Raw genomic sequence first — 16,961 nt, forward strand, 5'->3', positions numbered from 1 at the left:
TGAGAAGATACGAAATTAATATCTCTAAATCTGTAACTCCAATTTTCAATCTGAACGGTCAAAGTAATTCACTATGTGTTATAAACTACATATTAAAATCTCAGGTTGATCTAACGGTTAACTAGATAGATATTGAGGTTTTACCGAGGTAACTCAGGAACAAAATTTTAAGTGGTTTTCAGTTATACTCAAAATGCGGAACAAATTTCTCTAAGCACAGACATCTAGTTACAAATCTGAACGGTCAAGATGACTTAATATGTCTTATAAACTACATACTAAAGTTTGGACTTAATCTAACAGTAAATGAAATATATATGAAGCTTTTACCATGATAACTTAAGAACAGAAATATAGTGTTCATCAGATTTTTCAAAACTTCAAAATTACTTTCTCAAAACATAGACTTCCAATTACAAATCCGATCGGTCAAAGTGTAATAATATATCTTAAGAATCATATATGCAATTTTCAGGTTGATCTAACGGTCAAATAGGTCAGAATCTATATTTTACCGAGGGGACTCAGTAACCAAATTATAGGGATGATTAATTTACTCAAACATGCAGGATTTATTTCTCCAAGTAGAGACTTCTAATTGATGATCCGAACAGTCAAAGTGAAGAAATAGGTCTTAGGATTCGTATATTAAATTTTTAGCTAAATCCAAAGATAAAAACAATTAAAAAGAAGGTTTTACCACAGTATTTCGAAAATAAGAAAATTATAATAATGAAAACTAAATTTATACAAGTGAATAGATAACTACCATTACCCAAAATTATAACATGTTCATAACTCATACTCATGATCATAACATGTATAAAAATCATATATAAGAAGGATTAGCTCCCCTACCTCTATTCCAGACTTCTCTTGATCTGAATTCATTTTCCTCAAAAATCCTCGAGAGCCTCTACTCTTCTTGCAACTAAAAATTTCTTCCTAACTCTTTCTTCTCTATTTCTCAAGGTTTCTCACCTGATTCTTACTCTTTTTGTGCAAAATATCCTCCTCTCGTGGCTATTTATAGTCCAAATTTTTTTATTATTCATCATTTTTTTAATATCATTTATTATTTTAATTTCACCACTTAAATAATGGATTCCTTAATAACGACTTCAAATATGAATGCTTTCTCCATTAAATTTTATTTTACCTTTTTTTTACAAAGAGGTAGAAAAGAGTTTGAATCCATCACCAAAATTTTTTACCAATTAAGTTACCAAAATTTTTTATTTAACTTTACATATTTTATATTATAAACTTATTATATTTTCCATTCACAAAAAAATTTATTATTACTAGTAATAAAATTGTTACTATTAAGGTAAATATTTTTCATAGATCTTATAATAATAATAAATAAATAATTATTATAAAGAAAATAAAAATATATCAACCCGTAATCCTATGACCATCTAGATTATTCGGCATTGACCTGTAACAGGTTTTATGTTTATGGCGAAACAACGATGCAAAAACCTCAAACCACAAACAAGACTCGTGTACGGCTCTCACAGTATGGGACCATCTTCAATAAAACAACCACAATAACCATAAGAGAAAAAAACAAGCTTTTTTATTTGGCTGACAAGTATCATCTATCTTAATCTGCATTAGTTGAGTGCAGTTCTTTTGTCTCAATGCTTCCTTTCCAAATGAGCTTTTGACCCTTTTGCTCAGCCCATTCTGTCTAACAACACAGCAAGAGAAAAATCAATTTTTTCCCCTCTCACTGTTCTATCTAAGGTCCTATCCCAGGAATTGACCAGATGGAGAATGAGGCACATAGCATGTCATCTGATATAGGAATAGGTGTGAATGAGAAGATGGTTGAGGCACTTGAGTCAAGTGACAACATCCCATTGTTGCTCACCAACTCTAGCTCTCTCAAAAGGACAGGTTTGTGTTGTTTTGTGTTGTGGGTCATCCTAAATGTTTAGTGCAAAAGTGAATAGTCATCTATCTATTTCATCCTGCTATTGTTACTAACATGTGCCTATTTTTTGTGAATGTGATGAACTGGAATGGATTGAATTTGACTTTGTGAACGAAAGGGACGGTGTGGACAGCAGTGGCACATATAGTGACTGGGGTGATAGGATCGGGAGTGCTGTCTCTGCCATGGAGCACTGCACAGCTTGGTTGGTTTGCAGGACCACTCTCAATCATTCTCATAGCTTCCATCACTCTGTTCTCTTCTTTTCTTCTATGCAATACTTATCGCCATCCCCATCCTGAACATGGTCCGAATAGGAGTGCCTCCTACCTCGATGTTGTCCATCTGCATTTAGGTAACAATTCCTTTTCTACTTTCTTGAATAGTTGGTACCACCAAGTGTCTGATCTGAGTGATGATGAGATTGGTTCATTAAGTATGTGATCAGGGGTTTGAATCCTGACTCGTTTATGGAAAAAATCTAGTTGGCTGAGGACAACTTAGTTTTGAGTGTTTTCAGATCTACCAAAAAAATTAATGACCAAGGATATTCCTTATAATCATGCATTACCTTTGTGTTTGAAAAAAAAATCTGGTTGAGGGACAGAAACTTATCTTTGAACGGTGATGAGCTTGAATTTTTTGTCTTCTTTACATGAACTACGTGTTGTATAGATTTGATTAGAGATAAATTCAATGTGAATTTCACAATGATGAGATTATAGGGATTTAGGCACGGAAGGAGGAAAAGAGTATAGAAACTAAATATTCTGAAATTGATATTGATTTGATGTGATATGGGTTTATTTACCATTTAGTGGTGATGAGCTCGGTTCATCTAAGCATGTGGTTAGGAGTTTGAATCCTTACTCTTGTGTGTGGAAAAATCTAATTGAGAACTCACTTTTGAGTGTTTCCAAATCTCCCAAAAGAACTTAGCCTCGATGAACAACCAAGGATATTCCTTACAATAATGCATTACAACAAAAAAATTGCATCTTGTTACCACATTGTTATTGGAAAGAATGCTATTTATATGACAAAATCGTCTTTGAACGTTTGCAGGAATAAGTAATGGGCGGCTCAGTGGCCTTCTTGTGAATATAAGTTTGTATGGTTTTGCAATTGCCTTCGTCATTACAACAGCTATCAGCTTAAGGTGTGTTGATGACTTATCATACTGATTTCTCTCTTGTCATGAAATTTTCTTTTCTTTGCTATTCTTTCCCTCTGTTTATCTATGGATGCTACCTGTTCCGAAACAAGATTTTCTCAATGGTAATCCACTAAGGAAACATGTATCTGCCCTAAGAAGAACACTATATGATTGGCTCTGTTAATTTGGACTGCTGTTTGTGTTTGTGGCTGCAGAACAATCCAACATTCATTTTGTTACCACAACAAAGGGAGTGAAGCATCATGTGAATTTGCAGATGCATATTACATGCTGCTTTTTGGCGTTATCCAAATTATTCTCTCACAGATACCCAACTTCCATAACATCGAATGGTTGTCGGTTGTTGCTGCAATTATGTCCTTTACTTATTCTTTCATAGGAATGGGGCTTTCCATTGCACAAATCATAGGTATGATGGGAGCCTTAGCTTAGGCCCACCATAAGTATTAGTTTTGATCAGATAAATGTGTATAATTTTCTGACAAAACTTTGCTCAGAGAAAGGACATACTGAAGGTAGCATTGGAGGAATCAGTACCTCCAGTGGAACTGAAAAGTTATGGCTGGTTTCTCAAGCACTTGGTGACATATCATTCTCATTTCCGTTCTCAACAATTATTATGGAAATACAGGTACATAACTTACAAACTCACACACGAGACTCTAACTTTTCCTGTAAAGGCTGATATAATTTGCTGTAATTATTGAAGGATACTTTGAAATCACCTCCACCTGAAAACCAAACCATGAAGAAGGCCTCAGTAATTGCGGTCACTGTCACAACATTTATGTACCTCAGTTGTGGGGGTGCTGGATATGCTGCCTTTGGTGATAATACACCAGGAAACCTTTTAACAGGGTTTGAATCCTCTTACTGGCTTGTGAGCTTTGCTAACGTCTGTATAGTGGTTCACCTAGTTGGTTCATATCAGGTACATTGATTATAGAGATACCCTGTCAATTTTTTTGGGTGCTCCTTTTTAATATTTCTTCAATTCCTGTATTATGCATAACCTGTCTTGGGGTAGCTTGTTATAAAATCATCATATAGTGTAAACATTTTGCCAGTTATGATATTTGTAGCATGTTTGCTGTCACTGATCTTCTATGATAGAATGCATGTTCATCTTCTACTTTCTTTTGCTGCAGGTGTATTGCCAGCCACTTTTTGCCACTGTTGAGAGTTGGTTCCGTTTTAATTTCCCGGATAGTGAATTTATGAATCACACATATATCTTGAAACTCCCGTTGCTACCAGCCTTTGAACTTAATTTTCTCAGCCTGTCTTTCAGAACTGCTTATGTTGCATCAACAGTTGTGATTGCAATGGTCTTTCCCTACTTCAACCAGATTTTGGGGGTTCTGGGTAGCATGATTTTTTGGCCATTGACCATATATTTTCCTGTGGAAATCTATTTGAATCAATCCTCTACTGTACCATGGACGACTAAGTGGGTCCTGCTTCGGACTTTCAGTATTTTTGGCTTTGTTTTTGGATTGTTCACTCTCACTGGATGTATTAAAGGAATAGTAGCTCAAAAAATTGGCTGAGAAGCTGAGACCTCTTCAGGTACTGGGGCTAAAGAAAGTAGTTTCTTTTGTACTTTGAAGGCCCCAAAATGATTCATTCACACAGTTAGTGTCTTGGAACCATGACATGAAGATTTGACAACTTGTACTTTTTTTTTTCTCTCGGTAAATTAGACTTGAAACATGAATTTGAGATCTGAACTGTCCTGCCTTTATTCATCAACAATGCATTGACTGTAAAATGCAAAGAATAGAGAAGACTGCACTGAATCTGGTTGACATGCAGATTCTCTGATATTTTCAGTGGGATCAGTGGTTCTGTAATTGGTCACCTTTTGATATAAAATAATAATAATAATGCTAGGAACGTTGATGAATGAAAACGTTGCAGTTCAGGAATCCCAACATTGTACATAGCTTTATGGTGTGATTTTGTTGCCAAAGCTTAATGTCATATGAAAAGTGCCAAACATTCAAGGCAAAATGAACTTGGACGATTTCATGATGCATTCGCTTTTTATGACCCAATAGCCATTACAAGTTTTGTTGACGAGGTAAGTTTTTAACTTTTTAGTTGATCACACAAAAAAACGATGAAATGACAAAATGCTACTCTTATAAGAATACAACTGTGCACTTAAACTAATATGATGTCTCAAACTCAACATTAACAACCAAGCGGAGATAACATGAAATAAAGCCGCCAGAAAGTGAATCCGAAGAAACAGTTTGTTCCTTAAAGTCTTCTAATCCGTTGGCTTGACTTTCCTAACTGCTTAACATTGTACAAAATAGAAAACAAAATAGAGAATATAACGAAGGATTGGTTGAGTTCAACAAGACAAACATCATGGTCCAATCAATCATTCTTCTCCCCATATGATGACCAGCATAAACACAGCCAAGAATGATTTGCCGCTCGGCATGCAAATTGCCAATGTTTATGGTATTCGACTCAAACAACTACTTCCCTCAATTATACACCAACCTCACCATCAACCGACGCAGTGATTTACTGAATAGCAAGACGCCTCTGTGAGCTTTGCTCAGAGGAGATGCTTCCTCGTTGTTGACCTGAACAGTCTCCCTCCTCTACTCTCTCACCGGAGTGCAAACAGAACGCAGATGATGACTGCAAAACATTTGCGTAATTGTGTTTTTCAAATCTCTCATGCACTTCAGAGGGTACTGGTCCCAACCCAGATGAACTAACTGACTGTGGCAATGAAACTGGACCTGCTGCACCCGTATCCTTTTCCTTGTTCGTGTGTTTTGAAGCTTCGACCTCAGTTTTCTTTGCAAAACGCCCTCCGTTACCTCTTGCTCTTCTCATAGCATGCTGATGACGAGATTCATGAAGATATGGCTGCGAAGAAACTCTGGTTAGCATACCCAAAGGGGGAAATTAAATACAGAACTTTAGAGTAAGAAACATGCATACAGAAGCATTAACCAGTGCTCATTTGTACCTTTCTGACTTTTATTAATTTCTTTTCAAGCTCTGCTTTAGCTCGAGCCTGTCTTCGTCTCAGAATTCCTTGGTACTGTTTGGCATTCACATAAACAGGCTCTTGAGCCATCTCAAGCGGCAAAGCCATTCTGGCATGAGGCATTCCTATAAAAGGAGCATATCCCTAATAGGAAAAAAATATAATAAGGTTATTTATCATCGCAATGATATCCTCCAAAAACCACCATAGTTTGAAACACAAAATAGACCAAATAGCGATTTTATCATATAGCAAGAATCTATCCTTCAGGGTTATGCACAAATTACATTCTCACCAAAATGATTTATGAGATTTGCAAAACAATGAGTTTGGAAAGTTTGTATGATGTTAGAACACTAACTAGTCTGACATCGAACTGTTGGTAGTAACATAGTAAGGATTTGAAGCACGTGCTTAGAATTTGAAGCATACTAGGATCCATCACAAAAGCATGCAAAGGATCTATAATTTTTCCAATTATAGAATTTTCACCATACACAAGTAAGAACAGCAAAAATTAATGCTATTAAACATAGTCATAAAGCTATGATCTTTGTGATAAAAAATAATATGATGAGAGCAAGGCTTACAAATGAATGGCCAATAAGTTCCAGTTGTGGAGCATGTGGAAGGCAGTCATCACGCCTAGAAGGTGCAGATGATGAAGAATGCAGCATGGCTTGGTGGTCTTGTCCATAATTTCCTGCCAAGAAAAGAATAGTATTCCAGTAAGCTTGTAACGCTTGGAAATAAAGAAAAAAAAATCACATCAACATAATTTCAGGCATTGTATATACAAGCACATGCTTTCTTTCCTGATTTCAATGTCTGTATTTTTTTTTCTTTATAATACAATCTATAGCACCTGATTGATTAGGAGCAGTGGGTTGCGATTCTTTGGTGGCATCATCATCTTCCTCATTCATCTCATTGTTGGACAAAGATTGACCTTCACTGGATTCAGAATCGGCATTAGGGCGTTCAAGTGATGATGAATTTGATGCATTCACCCCTGACATTGCTTTCGGAGCAGAATTGTAATGAATACCTCTCCACCAGGGTTCAGAATAAACAGTGTTAGGCGTAAAGGAATGTGGATTTGACCTCGGCTTAGCAGTTTCAGATTTTGATTGCATGCCGTATCTCCAGATCCCTACAAAAGTATATTGAACATGAAAATTATATTCCTCATGCTAAAACAAAGGCAAGATAAATAAGAATGGATAAATAAGGTATTTGTGAAACAGATTCACATGATCAAATCAAAACTATAGCCATAGTTGTCTAGAAACATTGAAGTGCTGGCAAAATTTGACAAGCATGATATCAAAGCACAATTCACAGCTTTGTTAATGATTGAAAGGCTTAATGAAGTCAATTTATGTACCAAATACAATTGGGCTCACAAGAAACATGGTAACAAGTGAAATAAGACAAACAACTGTGTCGTTACCTGTGATGATAACTATGGGGAAGGTTTATTTATGGCTTCCCCGAGCTGATTTTTATTTTTTACAAATAGATCACTAATCATAAAAGTGCAGCGAATGTGTGAAGTAAGAGCATTAACTTGATACAACAAGAAAATGCAAGCACTCTTTTTAGGGTAATGACAAATGCTCAAGACTGATTCATATAATTGAAAGGTTAGGAAAACAGTATATTTCCAACAATGTAAATACTAAAAACCAGTGCAACCGCTTAAAATGAAGATTGATATAGTAGAGCCACATAAAAGCATTTCAAAGCTTCATATATGAATAAAATTATAACATCGTGTACAAGTTAAAATAAATTGAAATACCCCCACTCAAAGCTATTAAAAATCATCATGAAAAGACAATACTTGTTAAGACAAACAGATGCTTAAAACAAAGCTTTTATTTTGCTCTTACTTGATATTCAGCAGGAGCTAAGGAAAGCTAAAGTCTTTGAACTCTTAATCAGTGCCCGGCAACCAAATGCCCCTACAAAACAAAAACATGACATTCAGCAACATTGGTGTCTGCCTTATTTAGTCACAAAAACCAAACAGTAACAGGGGATAGTAACAGGGGATATTCCAACATGCAAACTTATATATCAGTCTAACAAGCAGATAAACACTAGTTAATGAGGTAGATTTCATAGAATATCACCAAAATTTGAAGGTTTAGCTGATCTTACTGCATGCAATAAAATCCCAATTCTACCTCATTAACAACCAAAAACAATTTCCCTCCCACATAAAATGCCACAGAAAAAAAGGTCTAGGTGATACCTTGACAGAATTCACACATGCAGACACAGAATCCTTACATTCAGATCACACAAAGACTGCCTTAATCAAAAGCAAGCGAAAGAATCACCCCCCAAAACCCTAATCCTCAAAAGTCCCTCAAAGAGAAGGAATCAGAATTAGACCAAATTCCCCTGTTGATCAAGGAAATTGGGAAGGTGAGAGACAAATGAAAGAACTATGCTGTCTCTAGAATGTGGGGTGGTGTATGTTGATATCTCACTTGAGTTGTTGTTATTATAAGAAGATAAAGAAATTAGTGAGAAACAATAACAGAGTTAAAATGAAAATAAAAAAATGTTAACAACATTAAAAAGTTTAGTCCAGTGTTGGGGTTTAAATTTCAAGTGACATACGATGATGACGTCAACATCACGCAGGAGGAGGGGACACGTGTATTGGAGAGGGAGGGAAAAGGAGAAAACTGGTAGGAGTGAGAGGGGTGGGTGAGGGTATCAAAGCCTCGGAGGAAGGAAAAAGAAACAAAATTTCTGGGGCACGTGACACGCACTTGAGTAGCAGAATCCGGTGAACGCGTGGCCTGAGAGTGGGACCCACGCCGTCCGAGAATTGACAGCAAAGTTAACCACGTGTCCTTTTTTTAGTTTCCTCGGATGAATTATTGATTCTCCACCATAAAAATAAAATTAATTTTATTTCTTTACTTAAAAAAATGGGAAAAGGTAAGCCTTACCTGCCAGTGAGGAGCGAGGAGGACACGTATTACCACTTCACAGCTCATAGACATTTCAATTTTCTCACTCCAAAGCCCAATATATATTGCTTCAAAAAAGTGACAGCACTTTTTAAGGTGCTGTTTAGAGACACGTAAAATATAAAAAGTCAATTATACTCACAAAAAATAAAAATTTAATTTAAAATAAATAAGTTATAGTAAACAAAACAAAAATAAAATAATGAGAATGAATGGAAGATGCAAATATGGTAATTTCATAGTATGAGATTTTTTTCAATAAATAAGTTATAGCCTATTTGTCAACCTACTAACTCAGCGTATTTAACTCGGTTTAAAGGTATAAATGTTTTTTTATTTATTGAAAATTTACAATATATGCACAATTTTGAACAAATAAATTATGTTGTCCTCAAATTTATAATAAATATATTTTATAATAATATAAATTTATATTTAACTATTCAGATAATAATATTTAAGTCTAACACAATACATCATGTAAGGGTCGAAGATTGTGACAGTTGAGCCTTATGTTGAGGCAGTCAAGTCTATAAAACTAAGGGCAATAAGACCTTAGGAAGGGATCTTTAAAAAATCAGAGTTTCTTATCTCAGCTTTCCATTCTCTTTCTAAAAGTTCAGCTCTTCTTTTCTCTGCATTCTCTCTACCATTCCCTCACATTCTCTCGTTGCATGTTGGTCTAGGTGGTGCTCAAGTGACTGCGGCATTGTATACAGGTGACTCTAAAATTTAGATAAGTCCAATTAAGTATAAAACAAGAATTAAGGGTGTTAAAAGTTAGTAAAAATGACTAGAAATGGTACTCTGGAGTTTGGTTGCAATTCTGCATTCTGCAGAACGCGATAGCTGACCGTTCGATCATGCCCTGATTTGGCCGTTCGGTCAGGTGTTGATTTGACCGTTCAGTCATGTCCTGACTTAGCGTTCGACCTTATTATGCTTTGAGTGGTCGGTCTCTTTAACCTTACCAGTTCAAACCATTCGGTCATAGGTAGCGTTCGGTCTTGATGGTGCTCGGTCTTGGTACCGATCGGTCAAAGCTCTAAGTGCTCGGCCAAAGCTCTAAGTGCTCGGCCAAGTTCAATAGTGTTCGGCCAAAGTTTGTAGTGTTCGACCAAATTTTGTAGCGTTCGGCCAAAGCTCTCAGTGCTCGGCCAAAGTCATACCGTTCGGCCAAAGCCCTAAGTGCTCGGCCAAAGCTCATAGTGTTCGGTTCCAGCCTCTTTTGCTCTTGTTTTTGGTTGAATTAAGTGTGTGGGATGATTGCAATGCATAGTATGATGTGATAATGTGATTATATTACAAGTATGTGAGTATGTGAAACATGTTTGGTGGTTAAAAGTATGTGCTTGTACTAGTATGGTTGATGGACGTAATTCCATGGATCTCAAAGGGAGGTCACATGGTGTGCCCTATAGTGTTGGACGTAATTCCATGATCTTCCAGGAGAAAATTCATGGTGGTGCCTTAGTAATGTTTAGAATGATTTGCATGGTAGCTCAGTCTTGGGGGTTTTCTTGACGCTCCAATGGTCTTTCATTCTCAAGTAGAGAGGATTGATTCATGTGGTGAGGAGTAGTAGGAGGTCCTAGTCTTGGGTGCTTCCAGTATGGTCCAAGATGAGTGATAACGGACTAACCTCGTGAGTATGGTAGGGTAAAACTCATTGGAAATGGCTTTGCAAAGCAGTAGAGACCACCACGAGTGCATAACCCACCATAGCTCGGCAATCATTCTAGTCCTTCAAGTTTAAAGTGCAAGAAGTTATGTTTGTATGGCCCAGTATATCTGTCTTTATTTTTATATTGTGTGTAACTGTTATAACATGATTTTTATATCTAGCTCACCCTTGCTTGTGTGTTTGTATTTGCTTTGGTATGTTTTTCTTTTGCAATGATCATCTACTTGGATGTGAGTAGAGATAGATGAGGTGCCTCTAGAGCAAGCCTTGAAGGAAGATGATGATGTTGCTTAGTCTCCTTAGAATTCTTTTAGTATTTCTTGTATTTCGAAATATTTTAGTACCCTTAAGTTTTAATTTTTCTGACTCATTTTAGGATGATTGTAATCCTATTTAATCTTGACTCTTTTCCCATATTATGCATGAGGACGCCTTCATTGTATATCTTTCGAGATTTTACACATTAAATATAATAATTGAATAACAATCAGCATTATAAATTTAATTAATCTTAATTAAAATAAATGTTTAATAATTATGATATATTAAATTAGTGAAATGAGAGTTAAGAGGAATTTGAAGTTACAAGTGCGTAGTAAACATGTTTTTTTTATTACAAATGGATGGACTTTCACGATATAATATATAATTATTGAAGATACCATATATAAAGGAATTAGATAGTTGTTTTAGTGACAAGCAATTAAATATCTATATTTTGTAAAACCGGGAATATAAATGACAACAAAATAAGAACACATGTATTTTTATTGACTAATTTCTTTTATTTCATTTTTAAATTGATTTTTTTTTCAGTAATTATCTTTTACTTCTGGAATATTATTTAACATTTATGAGTTTTTGTTTATTAAACTTTTATGATTCAATGCATTTTCTTTACACTTGTTCAAGTCTTGTTTTTACTTCAATTTAAATAAATCTAAGATTAATACATTTAAATAAGAAAAAAACATGCATTGTTTTTTTGGAATGATGATAAATTATTGTTAGCATTGTAAACAGGTGACTCTAAAATTATGGATGTTATTTTATTATTTTTTATAATTGATTCTAATATATGTTTTTATTTAAAGTAATTTAGAAGAGAGTGATATGACGAATTAGATTAAATTTAAAAGTAAAATTTGTATATTTATTTTAAAATATTTTTAAAACGAAGAAGAACATGAAGATGAAAGTTTCAGTGATTTGATTGATGTAATAGATAAAAAATTTAAATATGTTTTTAATTTCTTTGATATAAAATTAGAATTTATCTATTTATAAAACTTTGATAATTTTTGTTTCAAAACTTAAAAAAATAATAAATATAGTTATTTTAATCTAATTATTTTTTTTACATATTAAATACATTTCATGCTAAAATTTGAATTATATTTAACATGTTTCTACTACATTAACTTTTATATCACATATCAAACACATAAAAAAAAGTTAATGCACTTTGGTTAAAAACATCTATTCATTTTCAAGTTTAGAAATTAAAATATATCAAATATAAGATAAAAATTACATTCCCCAAACATCCATTACTGTTAATCACTTTTCACAAATAAATAAGTGGATGCCAACACATAACCAGCGTTAGCTTATTAATAACTTTAAATCATTAACGCATTTTTATCTCAAAACTTATTTAATTTCATTTTAGATTTTAATATTAGTTTAATATGCATGGTTTGATTGATGTTGGTAATAATAATTTAAAAAAAAACATATAATACCTCTATGTTATTTAATATATATATATATATATATATATATATATATATATATATATATATGAATAAAAAAGATTAGTGTGATAATTTTATATATAAATTGAAAGAAAAAAGTTGTAAGTGAAAAAATTGATGATCTAAATTTTTAAAATTAAATATTAAAATAAATATAACTATTTGTTAATATTATTAAATTAATATTATTTTTATTTTTAATATTTATTTTAGTTAATATTTATTAAATCGAAATATTAACTTATTTTTTTTATAGTTATTTTGATTAACATCGTTAATATTTGAAAGTTAATTTATGTTTTCTTATAATAACATTTCACTATTTTTTTCGTTCAAAACCATTTCATTCTCATACTATTTCATTTCAATACAACTTAAATTTTAAGAATTTATTTATACAATTAATGAGTTTTATATTTACTTATTTAGAAAACTAAACATTTTTTATAAAATAATTGTTCTCAGGAGTCTAATTAATGTGGTGATATTTAGTTTAATAAGATATTTTACATAATTTTTAGTTCACTCAAATTAAAAGTATATTTGATTGCTGATCTAAATAAAATAAAAATAATCTACAAAATTTATTTATTTATATTTAAATACTGGAATTAAACTTTTGATTACCATTTCACTATTATAACAATACAATAACTATTATCTTCGTTGTCATTATTTTTATAGTAACGTTATTTTCATCATCATTATTACAATTAATATTAATTTAATGTTTATCACAGTATATGTTTAATAAAGTTAATTAATATTTTATTATATTAAATTCTATTATATTTTTATTTCAATCGAGATATGAGTCATTAATGTTATCGAAATGTCAGTGTACAAAGTAAACTTTGTTTTATTTTTCAAAAAGGGAAAGTTCAAACTTAAATATTAAAAAAAGTTGCACTAATATCTATACACTATTAAATGAATTGACCTAAACTTTTTTTAGTCTATGAGTAATATTACACACCAGAAGGTGATGTTGTCAATATCAATCTTCTATGAAACACAAAAAAACTCAGCTCTAGTACGATAATAAGGAACTTTTTTAATGGATTATAATATTTAACAACTTTTTTAAATAACTTTTCGTATATTTAAAACAAACCAATCATAAATTATCAAGCAAACTATTGTAAAGAAATTATCAAAATAAGTTATTAAAAATATATTTTCTTTTTTAATATATAATATGATAGTCCATGACATCCACATATCAAAATCCAAAAAAAATATTTTATTTTTCATAATAGTTCGCTTTTAGTTGTCCCAAAATCCAAAACATAATCAATATAAGATTGTAACTGAAAGAAGAAATTTTATACAAAATGGTTAATCAGATTTTTTAATATAACTTAATCAATAAGAAAGCAACTGAATATTTTTAAAAAAATAAGCACTCTTAGTGGCAGTTGCAATGAAAAGGTTACAGCTGATTTACTCCAACAAAGTCTCAGAAGTGCATATAATTAACTAACCATCTATGTAGTAAAACATAAAATAGTTTTAAGAAAATTAAATAAAAATATACGAAAACGGTTTCTATTAGATGTTAAATAAAGATAAAAAGTTAAAAGGTATATATATATATATATATATATATATATATATATTTCCTTTATAATATAAGGACTTTCAAGTGAAAGTTTAAGTATTTGCACTCTTTGTATAGGATTATCATATGTGAATATTACATTAAATACCTGAAATTGGTAAAATTATACTATGAATATATAACAACACTCTTAAGAAGTAGTTATTAACCAAAAAGTAAAATAAAAATGTCAAATCGTAATCAGTTAGACATTTTACATAAGGAAAAATGTATTTTGACATACATTTATTTATTTATATGTATTTGACACTATTTTTTCTTAATTTTTACTTTCTTCTTTTTTAAAAAATACAAAAATTTATTTTTTTAAGACTATTTTATCCTATTAAATGTGTTGTGAGAAATAGAAAACAAAAGATGAACTTACTTACCTAAAATAGATGTCTTTAATTCTCTTAGAGCAAAAACTAACCTTTCAAACTTGCCACTCAAAACCTTAAACCACACCCACTATCTTTACAATCACCACATTTCAAATTTAAGCTCATCTTATCAAATTTAAACTCATGTTATATATATATATATATATATATATATATATATAAAGGAAGAAAAAAACAAACTGAATGTACACCCGAGTGCTAGAAAGAAAGGGTGGGTAAGTGTTCCTAAAAAAATTCACTCTAAACTAAACTAAAAAGCAAATAACATAAGTCCATGAATCTTTTATAGTGTCACGAAACCGTATATATATGAATACATACATACATATATATATATATATATATATATATATATATATATATATATATATATATATATATATATATATATATATATTCAATTCATTAATCTCGAATCTTGACTCTGACTACATGAAAGTTTTAAAATTGTATATAGAAGACCAAAACAGATATAAAAAATGATTTTTTTATTCTGATTTAATAAAAAAAAATAAAGTTCATTTTATCCATTTGTACTGAGGAAATTGTTTCTAAATATTAGAGCTTCACCAAGGTGTTTCAGACCAGTCGCAATGGTAGTTGCAGTTGCAGCGGATGCAGTTGCAATGGAGGCAGTTGCAGCAGGAGCAGTTGCAGTCGAGACAGTTGCAGCGGATTGAATTGCAGCGGAGGCAGTTGCAGCTCGGAGGCAGCTGTGGCACAGGCAGCTCGGAGGGAGTGGCGATTGACGCAGAGGGAGTGGCGGTTGACGTGGAGGAAGTGGCACTTTCAACAGTACTACGACTTTGCTGTTTCTCGACCTCTTCCGATCTTAAAATATCTAAGAGGAATAATCGTAAAAAAAACTACTATCAACATAATTTCAAATCAACAAATTGTCACCTACCACATAAATGAAATGAGATGAGCTTCATCAAGAAATATAAAAAACAACCATAAAAAACAAATTGTCACCTACCACGTTGCTGACGTTCCTCACGTTCCAAACGTTCTTGACGTTCACGTTCCATATGTTCTAGACGTTTCAGACATTCACGTTCCACACATTTCAGACGTTCCTGACGTTTTTGACGTTCGAAACGTTCTTGACGATCATGTTTGAGACCTTCATTCACACGTTCATGTTTCAGACCTTCATTTTTCATACCTTCTTTCACACCTTTCCCCAGATGATGTTGACGTTCACGTTCCAGACGTTCACGTTCCAGACGTTCACGTTCCAGACGTTTCAGATGTTTGAGACGTTTCACACGTTCCATATGTACACGTTCCACATGTTCACGTTCTTCCCGACGTTTCAGACGGTCCAGTTCCAGATCTTCTTTCACATCTTTCAGACATTCAACCAGATGATATTTCAGACCTTCACCCAAACGTTCCAGAAGTTCTTTCAGATGTATCAGACCTATAACCAGATATTTGAGACCTTCATCCAGTAGTTTCATACCTTCTTTCACACCTTCAACCAGATAATGTTTCAGAGTTTGAGCATAATGTTTCAGAGTTTGGGCATGATGTTTCAGATCACGTTTCAGACATTGACCAAGCAGTTTCAGATCATGTTTCAGATTTTGACCTAGCTGTTTCAGAATTGAGAAAGTAGCTAATTCACACACTGAGGAAGAACCTGTTTCAGACCTTGAAAGAGGCCAAGGAAGAAGCTCTTTCGGACCTTGAAAAGAAGGAGCTATTTCAGACAAAGGAAGTAGCTGCCTTAAACCTTGCTGTTTCCGGCCCTGTTCCTTATCCATAAGGACCTTAGAATATTTACACATAATCATCTTAAAAAAACAAGCATTAGTATCATTGCTACCACACAAGTTTTACATATCAAAATATACAGACAACTGGGGTACGGGTATGGTACTGGGGATAATCAAATAAAACAGGAAACAACGTTTACCAGATCTAATATGGTACTCATGAATTGAAGGATTAAACCTATTAAATCGAAATAAGAAACCGTACCTAGAAGAAACTGAGCTAGAATCCGCCAGAGAAGAGGGGCGAACAGTAGAGTGAAGAGAAAGTATGAAACGAGGGTTTATTGATGAGTGAAGGGTTTATGGATGAGTGAAGGGAAGATTTATAGTACCGTGAATTTTTGCATTCTAAGCAACGATAATCCATTCATTTGACATAGTGTTATGTTTTTAATTTATACAAAAATATTTTTTTAACAACCTTTTTACAATTTTTTATTATATTTATGTGATAGTTCTCGTTTCAAATATTTTTTTTAAAATAAATTTAAACTGATCAATAAAATATAATGGACATATGATTTATTGATAAAAAAAATTGTTATAAAAACTTGTTAATATATCATAATCTTTGAAAAATGGTATAAACCATTATTAATGA

The 16,961-nt window shown here is 32.6% G+C and overlaps 3 protein-coding genes across 4 annotated transcripts; 1 reads left to right on the top strand and 2 right to left on the bottom strand.

The window, feature by feature from the left end:
• The first annotated feature begins 1,506 nt into the window (after positions 1 to 1,506).
• Positions 1,507 to 5,053, top strand: LOC124820486 (putative amino acid permease 7). The gene is made up of 7 exons (XM_047292193.2): positions 1,507 to 1,905; positions 2,061 to 2,297; positions 3,008 to 3,101; positions 3,314 to 3,528; positions 3,617 to 3,750; positions 3,829 to 4,050; positions 4,268 to 5,053. The coding sequence occupies exons 1-7, from the start codon at positions 1,776 to 1,778 to the stop codon at positions 4,667 to 4,669; spliced, it is 1,434 nt and encodes a 477-aa protein (XP_047148149.1). The 5' UTR covers positions 1,507 to 1,775; the 3' UTR covers positions 4,670 to 5,053.
• Positions 5,054 to 5,247: 194 nt separating this feature from the next.
• Positions 5,248 to 8,677, bottom strand: LOC124820487 (nuclear transcription factor Y subunit A-9-like). 2 transcript variants are annotated; one of them, XM_088096504.1, is made up of 6 exons: positions 8,399 to 8,677; positions 8,016 to 8,105; positions 7,004 to 7,291; positions 6,729 to 6,841; positions 6,118 to 6,282; positions 5,248 to 6,014 (listed from the first exon to the last, which is right to left on the bottom strand). In XM_088096504.1, exons 3-6 carry the CDS (start codon positions 7,272 to 7,274, stop codon positions 5,661 to 5,663), a joined length of 903 nt encoding a protein of 300 aa, XP_087952630.1. In that variant the 5' UTR covers positions 7,275 to 7,291; positions 8,016 to 8,105; positions 8,399 to 8,677; the 3' UTR covers positions 5,248 to 5,660. The 2 variants fall into 2 exon arrangements, with proteins under 2 accessions (XP_087952630.1, XP_087952626.1); XM_088096500.1 differs by having other exon boundaries at positions 8,034 to 8,105; positions 8,399 to 8,675.
• Positions 8,678 to 15,093: 6,416 nt separating this feature from the next.
• On the bottom strand, positions 15,094 to 16,348 carry LOC148204733 (uncharacterized). Its single transcript, XM_088116386.1, has 2 exons — positions 15,556 to 16,348; positions 15,094 to 15,417 (listed from the first exon to the last, which is right to left on the bottom strand). The coding sequence occupies exons 1-2, from the start codon at positions 16,346 to 16,348 to the stop codon at positions 15,143 to 15,145; spliced, it is 1,068 nt and encodes a 355-aa protein (XP_087972512.1). The 3' UTR covers positions 15,094 to 15,142.
• Positions 16,349 to 16,961: the final 613 nt, after the last annotated feature.

This window comes from Vigna umbellata, chromosome 1 (genome assembly GCF_029865625.1).
Source record: "Vigna umbellata cultivar VRB3 chromosome 1, Vumbellata_1.0, whole genome shotgun sequence".
In the NCBI taxonomy this organism is placed as follows: domain Eukaryota; kingdom Viridiplantae; phylum Streptophyta; class Magnoliopsida; order Fabales; family Fabaceae; genus Vigna; species Vigna umbellata.